This window comes from Melanerpes formicivorus, unplaced genomic scaffold (assembly GCF_026170545.1).
Source record: "Melanerpes formicivorus ecotype bairdi unplaced genomic scaffold, bMelFor1.0.p_v2 SCAF_29, whole genome shotgun sequence".
Taxonomy (NCBI): Eukaryota; Metazoa; Chordata; class Aves; order Piciformes; family Picidae; genus Melanerpes; species Melanerpes formicivorus.
In genome coordinates, this window is record NW_027142381.1 from 3,328,581 (window position 1) to 3,336,362 (window position 7,782).

At 55.8% G+C, this 7,782-nt stretch overlaps 1 protein-coding gene across 1 annotated transcript; it reads right to left on the reverse strand.

Annotated features, from left to right (window-relative positions):
- Positions 1–904: 904 nt before the first annotated feature.
- TRIM50 (tripartite motif containing 50) lies at positions 905–7,761 on the reverse strand. The gene is made up of 8 exons (XM_068155007.1): positions 7,682–7,761; positions 6,823–6,930; positions 5,834–6,268; positions 4,473–4,568; positions 3,303–3,533; positions 2,958–2,980; positions 2,576–2,700; positions 905–1,774 (listed from the first exon to the last, which is right to left on the reverse strand). The coding sequence occupies exons 3-8, from the start codon at positions 6,236–6,238 to the stop codon at positions 1,167–1,169; spliced, it is 1,488 nt and encodes a 495-aa protein (XP_068011108.1). The 5' UTR covers positions 6,239–6,268; positions 6,823–6,930; positions 7,682–7,761; the 3' UTR covers positions 905–1,166.
- Positions 7,762–7,782: the final 21 nt, after the last annotated feature.

Below are 7,782 nucleotides of genomic sequence, written 5' to 3' on the forward strand. Positions count from 1 at the left end.
GACAGCCCGGCCCTGGAAACTCTGCTTCTGGCAAGCGCAGAGCTGTCCATGAGGGATAAAGGATACCCCGGGTCAGCCGAGATAACGCCGGCAGCCAGCACCAATGACAAGTCCTCAAAACCCATAGATCAGTGGGTCCAGCGAGACCAACTCCAGGGACCCCTGGATCAACAGGCGAGCAGCAGGAGTGCTGCACAAACGCCATGGCTTTGCAGAGCTTGGCTGCGGTCAGCAATGGGCAGTGTCGGTGCTAGTGACCAGTGCAAGCATCTTGTTCCTGCACAGATTTAGACAAGATCTAAGGAAGAAGCTTTTTATGCTGAGGGTAGTGAGCCCTTGTGCCAGGTTGCCCAGTGAGGTGGTAGTTGCCTCATCCCTGCAAACATTCCAAGTCAAGTTGTTAGGGACTCTGAGCAATCTTCTCTAGCTGCAGATGTCCCTGCTGACTGCAGGGAATTAGACTGGATGAACTTTAGAGGTCCTTTCTGTGATTGAAGAGTGTAAGAACCCCTGATTTGTCATGCTCAGGAATACATCTTTACCCTGGTGCTGGTGTACTTTGTGTCCTAGCCTCTCTGTTGGCTGCTCCCCTCACGCTGCCTCTACCCGCAGCCCCCAGGCACAATATCCCACCCAGGCAGGCTGTGGGAGTGGTTCTCCACACCAGCTCACATCCCTGAGCAGCTGGAAGTGGTGCTGCTGCTGGTGTCCTCCCCCCCAGGAGCAAACAGCTCTTTGCAGTTGCTGGTGTGGCTCCTGTTTTTCCCTCCCAGCTCCTGCTCAGCTCTAGCCATGGCTGGTTCCTCAGAGCTGGTCCTTGTGCTAGCCAGCAACCACCTCACCTAACAGAAGCTGTTTATTGAGAAGACAGACACGGCCAGCAAAGACCCGAGGGGCTCACACATTTCAGGCAGGTGCTCCTTTCCATAGGGAGATCTTGGCAGGCCAGCTGTGTTTTAGGCTTTTGGGTCAGCCTGACAGCCTCAGGCTGGGGATTTAGAGGTCAAGGCTGACATCTCCTGAGCAAGGGCCCTCCTGTGCTGCTGCAGCTGCAGTACCGCAGCTTCCACAGGAGGACAACCCTGCACTGCAGCCTGACTCTCTGCTGCAGGGCCCCAGGATCCAGCTACAGACCTCCCTGGCCCCAGCCTCATCCACTGCCCAAGCTATGGCTTGGGGGGTTCCTCTGGGGCAGAGGGGTCGTACAGCACCCGGGGGGGCCGGCTCCCAGCGGGTGCAGGCAGGATGATGGGAGGGGAGTAGGGCCCTCGGTCCGGCCAGCACAGGTCCAGGATGGGGTAGAGCTGGCCCTGGAACTCCGCCTGGAAGGTGTAGATGGGGCTGAGCTGGTCGGGGCTGTCGGCGTTGTAGAAGGTCAGCTCCCCCTTCTCGTAGTGCAGGTAGACGCCGATGCGCTGGGGCCGGGCGGTCAGCGGCAGGGTGGCCCGCGGGCTGCTGAAGGCCTCGTAGACCTTCCCTTCCTTCAGGCCGATGAGCCACACACCCTGCTCGGGAGACTTGCTGAGCTTCCCCTTGCGGCTGACCGTGCCCTTGATGATGCCCAGGCGCCAGTGGTTCCTGCTGCCCACGATCACCTCCCAGTAGTGCTGGCCGCAGGAGAAGCTCTTGCAGGTGAGGATGCAGTTGCTGGAGTCGAAACGCTTGGGGTTGCTGTCCCGGCGCTGGTAGAGGCCGCACTGCACCACTGTGTCACCCTTGAAGAGCTCCAGGAGGGGATGCGCTGTCACCGGGTCCAGTTTCAGCGCCTCCGGAGCTAGAGGGAAAGCACACAGGCTGCAGGCACAGCCCTGAGCGCTGGCACAAGCTGGCACTGCTGATCTTAAAGCAGCTGGAGTGTTTGGCCAGAGCAAGCTGCTAAAGAGCAGGCATGATGAAGATGATGACATGCAGCTATTTACAATTAATAAACAGCACCAGGACCCCCCTGGCCAAAGACCAGGGGTGCTGCAACAGCTTCTCCCTTCCCTGCCTCCTTCCCTACCCACCCTGTAGACAAAAGGGACAAGAGAAGGAGAGACAGAGAAGTTAATCCCAGTCACAACAAAGCAGTGCAGCCAAGGTCAAGCAGAAGGCAGTTAGTATCTCCCAGCCCCAGGAAGCAAAAAGAGAGAAAGATGGTTTTGCAAGCTAGTTGATATGATGATCTCAAAGGTCTCTTCCAACCTGGTCTGGTCAGGTCTGGTCTGGTCTATTCTATTCTATTCTATTCTATCCTATCCTATCCTATCCTATCCTATCCTATCCTATCCTATCCTATCCTATCCTATCCTATCCTATCCTCCTTTATCTCTTCCAGTGGGATTGTCTAGCACCATCATCATTTTCCTTTTTACACCCAATAATGATTTGTTGACATTTTACTACTTCCTGCTCAAGATCTTTTCAAAGGCATAGCCTAAAGCTACCACAGACATTGGCAGGCACTACTCCAGCAGCTCTGCTGGGATTGAGGAGAGCACAAGCACAGAGCTGAGGCAGCAGGAGGTTGGCTGGGCAGCCTGTCCCCACGCAGCAGCGGGCCAGGGCAGCTGGCGCGGTGCCGGCAGGGCAGTACCTGGCAGGACACGGCGGTGCAGACGTTTCCACACGGTCATCTTGATGTCATCTTGGTGGAAGCATGGCTTGAAGGACACAGGGTTAAAGATGCCATCACCAGGGTGCAGGCTGTGGAGCTCTGACCTGGAAAGGCAGTGGCACTTGTGACAGGGACAGTGCAGGATCTCACCTGGCTGCCACGTATGACAGAACCACTGGGGTCTCACCAGCTGCTCTTGCCCTCCTCTAGAGCTGAGTGCACAGCTCTGGCCCTGGCTATCCATCAGGACAGCAGTGTCCACACAAGGCTCCCCAGCAGCACTGGCCTGGGACTTCCAGTCCTGGTGTGGAGGCACTGGCCATCCCCATTGCTCTGTTTGCTGCTGGGTCCCACCACTCACCTGAACTGGACAGAGCTGTATTTCTGGAAAACACAAGAGAAAGAGAGAGTCAGTGGTGGGAGGCTGACAGAACAGCAGCTCCTGACTGAGTTCACAGTTCCACACTGCCATGGACAGCCTCTCCTGGGACAGCCACAGGCATTGCCTCTCAATGGACAACAGGTTTCTCCCACCAGGGGAAGCCCTGGCTGGACAGAGGGCACCTACATCTCACTTCTTGTGGTGTCCCAGCTACCCTTGGTGAGGCTTCTCTCTGCCCAAGACAAGGCTCAGGGCTATCTGTGAGCAGCAGGATGAAGGCTGGAGAGCCTGGCTGTCACTGCCTTTGCTAGCAAGCACACTCACCCTGATGAAATCAAGCTGGCTTTCATTGCTGAGTGCCTCCAGAGAGCTCTGCATCTCCTTAAGCCTCTGCAGGGCATCTGATGTCTGCTTGAGCTGTGCCTCAATGGAGCTGATGAGCTGAGCTGCCTTCCCCTCGATGCTCTCCAGGAAGGAGGCCTTCTCCTCATCAATGTACCTGTGCAGCTCCTGGAACTCCTTCCGGATCACCCACTTGAAGACATCCACCTCGTTCTGCCAGGAGACATCAATCAGCTGTGTGCTTGCTCCATCTCCTTCACCTGCCTTTTGGTTTCAGAGGTGCCACCACCAATGCCAGCATGTCCCACCAAGCCCCCCTCCACTGGCTTTCCAAAGAGAGAGTAGCTCTAGAGCAGGCTAGGTGTGGTTTCATCCTGCTGTCCTCTGCAGCTCACCACCATGGCTCTGCTGCTTTACACATCTGATCCCCTAGGTTTTGATTCCCTGGTGTCCCAACCAGCTTCATTAGAGCCTTGGAAGAGCTCTTGGATCCCTCTGCTTCCAGGGAACAACCTTTGTTCTGGGTTAAGATAGTGCAGCTCCACTGCCATTTGGTTTGAGCCCTCTGAAGAGCCCAACTGGGAAGCTTTGGCCTCAGAAGGTCCCTTGTGGACATCTGCTGTGTGTGAAAGAGACATGCAGCTAACCCAGGCTTACACTTGTTGTGGAGTCTCCTTCTCTGGAGACTTTCAAAACCCACCTGGATGCATTCCTGTGTGGACTACCCCAAGTGATCCTGCTTTGGCAGGGGGGTTGGACCCTATGATCTCTTGAGGTCCCTTCCAACCTCTAAAATGCTGTGACACTGTGAAACCAGCAGTGTTGCTCTGACTGGGAAGCCTGCTCTAAGTAGAGTACTTTCACTTGGGATCTCCCCACCTCCAAGGACATTTGGTCTGACTGCTGCTGTGCCAGGACACCGAGGAAGGGTTACGTCACCCCTTCTGGGCACAGGGCTGTGCCACCAGACAGGGCTACGTCACCCTTCCCAGAAGCAGCTCTATGTTTAATCCCTGAGTTCCCTGGAGAACACAAACCTCAGGGAACAGGGTGGAAGATAAGCTCTGTCTGCTGTCCCAGAGAAGGGAGGAGGAGGGGCTGTATGGGACACAAAGGGCTCAGAGACAGACTGTCCCGGCTCATGGCACTCACTGCGATGCGGCTTTTGTTGTTGATGAGCTTACTGAGGTGTTCATCCAGGTTCCTCTTGTACTGGTGGATATCAGTCAGCAGCACAGACAGCTCCTCCTGAAAAGACACCACCTCTGTAGAAGGCACCTCTCTGGAAGCCTCCTTGACCACAGGCAGAGCTTGCCAGCTGCCCAAGGAGCACAGGGCCCTCAGCAGAAGTTCTCCTAAGCTTTCTCAAAGCTTTCTGGGGCTCTGCACATCCTGCTGGTCTTTACTCTCTTCATCTAGAGGATCTGAGATTGCCAGAGGCAGGAGAGGGCTTGGAGTATGGCCCTGACCTGGCTGCTGCTGACCAAGTGCTCCTGCCAGAAGCACCATGTCTTAGCTCCCATGTATTTCACACCCTGTGGTGGCTCCACACCTGGTGAGAGAGTGGCAAGTGGGTGGCAAGGGGCTGAAAGCCAGCCCCAGCCAGCAGCACCCTCTGTCCTGATGTCACTGGGGCAGAATCTGAGGCCAGCCATGGTCTGCAGGCTGTTAGCAGTTTGGAGTCAGCCAGGGCAGTGACCTGAGCTGGCTACAGGTGTATCCCAGACCATGAGCTTCATGCTCAGCATAAAGCTGAGGATGAGAACTTCCTATTCTTCATTTGGAAGGGAAAAGAAGAAAGGCTGAGAGAGTTGGGGTTGTTCAGCCTGGAGAAGAGAAAGCTCCAGAGGGATCTTACTGTGGCCTTTCAGTCATTTAAAGGGGCTGCTCAGAAAGATGGGCACAGACTTTTACCAGGGCCCCTTGTGACAGAACAAGCAGTGATGTTTTTAAACTGAGAGAGATTTAGGCCAGATCTAAGGAAGAAAATTTTCACAATGAGAGGTTCCTCTCTTTTTCCTGATCCCCTTTCTTGGCTGAGGTTTAGCCCTGGATATGGCCCTTCCCAGTGCCAGTGCTGAGAGCCTGGCTGGGGCAGGAGCATTTCTGCTGCCTCCTGCTCTTATCTCCCTGGTGCCAGGAGTGGAGGGGACGGGTGGCCCTGTGCTTTTCCATTCCTGGGGCTTTCATATGATGCTGTTTGCTCTGCCTGGCTGGGACTCCCATTTCCCTGCCTCCCTGCTCTCCTGTGGCACCTCACCTCAGTCTTATCTGCAGACTCTTTGATGACATTTGGAAAGGGTCCCGAAAGGCCCTGCCGACACTCCCCAGCTCCCCACCGCGGTGCAGCCACCAAAACTGAGTCCTCTCAGCCTGAGAAACAGCTGCCCCCCAACCCAGGACCTCTGCCCTACACCTGGCTGGAATCATGTCCAGAGGGGACACTTGGCCAGCAAGCACAGCAGGTGCCCCCAGCCCCAGCCCAGGAGCCCCATCCAGGCCTGCCTGCCCACCTTCATCCGGCAGTAGGCGGTGGAGATGGGGCTGACCCTGTGCTGCCGGTGGCTGCCGATGGTGCCACACAGCCCACAGATCACCTCTCGGTCAGCCTCGCAGAAGAGGCTCAGGGGGTTGTGGTGTGTTGGGCAGGCCTGTGGGGTGGGCTCTGCCTCCCCCCAGCTCTGCAGTGCCTCGATGACGCGAGCCAGGGTGACGTTGGGTGGCGAGGCGCTGCCGTCCACGGTCTGGCGGCACACGGGGCACAGGAACCGCCCCTCCAGCTCTCCAGAGAGCGACACCACGCAGGACTTGCAGTAGGAATGTCCACACTGCAGCATCAGGGGCTCCTTGAAGACCTCAAAGCAGATGGGACAGAGGAGCTGGTCCTCCAGCTCGTTGATGCTCACTCTTCGAGCCATCCTGTCGCCTCTCCACCCAGCAGCAAAGGCCTGGTCCGGGAAACAGGGGTGGGAGGATCAGTCTTGTTGCAAGACAAAGCAGAGATGAGTGATGATGGGGAGAAGGGGAAAGGGAGAGACACTTCCACCCCCTGTCAGCAGTGCAGACAGCTGCAAACTCAAAGGGAAGGCTGTGACCCAAAGTAGACTTTTACCATGCATCAGAATCATAGCATTGTTCCAGTTGGAAGAGACCCCCAGGATCACCGAGCCCAACTGTTGATCTAACAGTTGATCTAACAGTCCTGGCCCTTCAGGACTGCCTCCTAAAGGACTTTGTAGACCACTCTCTGACACAGGCCAAAGTCTGCCTGCTGGTTGAAGTTGTGCTGACCTCACTTTTTGCTTCTCCAGAAGCTAAGAACTCTGTAGCTCTAAAGCTGTAGGAGCCTGGTGAATCAAGGGGAGCTCCAATGTCAGTCTGTGACCCATCAGACACCAGAGGACCCTGTCCCAGGGGAACCAGCTTCATCTGCTCCTTCTGCTCACACTGGAACACATCCCAGAGACCCAAATAACAGCCTCCCACTCCCCACACCACTCACGTGCTCTGCACAGCTTCCTCCTGCCCTTGGCTTGATCTCTGCTGGTCCCAACACACCGAGCGTGATGGATGTCACTTGGCTTCTCCCAGTCAAGCTGAAGACTTTGACCTAGTTGGAGGGACAGAGGGACAGGGACCAGCAGCCCCTCCTGCAGCCTCAGCCCCGACAGGGCTATCCCTGCTTGCTAGGCAGCTTCTCGTCCCCCTCTCCTGCTCTGAGGACAGTGTCACACCCCTGTGAAGGGCTACCCACCACCCTGCCAGGCAGGTGTGGGCACACACATCACATGACTGTGTGAGCTGGAGCCTTGATAAGAGCTGCTGCTGTTTGCTTCCCTGAGCAGCCACTCTGCCTGGGCCCCCCTGGGGTTTCACTCATCCACATTGCTTAGAACAACAGAATTGTTTTCACCAAAACACCTTCTTATCAACTAACCTTTTTTTTTTTTCCCCTTTAAATTGAAACAGTATTTTTTTGTTACTTGTTGAAACCCTTTCCTTCTTTTGTGAGAGACCAGAAAGGAATCCAGAGCATCATTCCTCCAGCACAGGGCAAGAGACCTGTGTGTTTCTGTCTGGCTGTGCAAGGGTTTCTCCTATGGTTATCATTGGCTCATGGATGTGTTTGGTTTATGGCCACCTCAGTAGTTTTCCCTCTAAGCACTGCCCAGGAGAAGCTGGGGATGAGGAAGGTTTCTCAGCCAGGAGGTCCTAGCTTTGGGGGCAACCCTCCAAAGACTGTGGGGTGGGGGAACAAGAGACACAGGTTCAAGAATTAACGTGGGGCTCCCGCCTCAGACTCACACTAAAGGCATTGGTTCTTTGGACAGCGACAAGCCGGAAGGCTTCAGCCCGCTTACCAAGGAGAGCTTGTGAGTGAGGCCGTGGGGACGTTCCAGCCTTCAGGGGGGCTCTCCTGCAGCCACAGGAGCACCAAAGCTGAGCTTCCCAGGTTCACAGG

Bases quoted from the DNA above. Each gene is read 5' to 3' on its own strand.
- TRIM50 (XM_068155007.1), bottom strand. From the start codon at position 6,238: ATGGCTCGAAGAGTGAGCATCAACGAGCTGGAGGACCAGCTCCTCTGT. The intron at 4,569-5,833 runs GTGGGCAGGCAG...GTGTCTTTTCAG, and splicing joins CCGCCTACTGCCGGATGAAG to GAGGAGCTGTCTGTGCTGCT. The intron at 3,534-4,472 runs GTGAGTGCCATG...GTCTCCTGGCAG, and splicing joins ACAACAAAAGCCGCATCGCA to AACGAGGTGGATGTCTTCAA.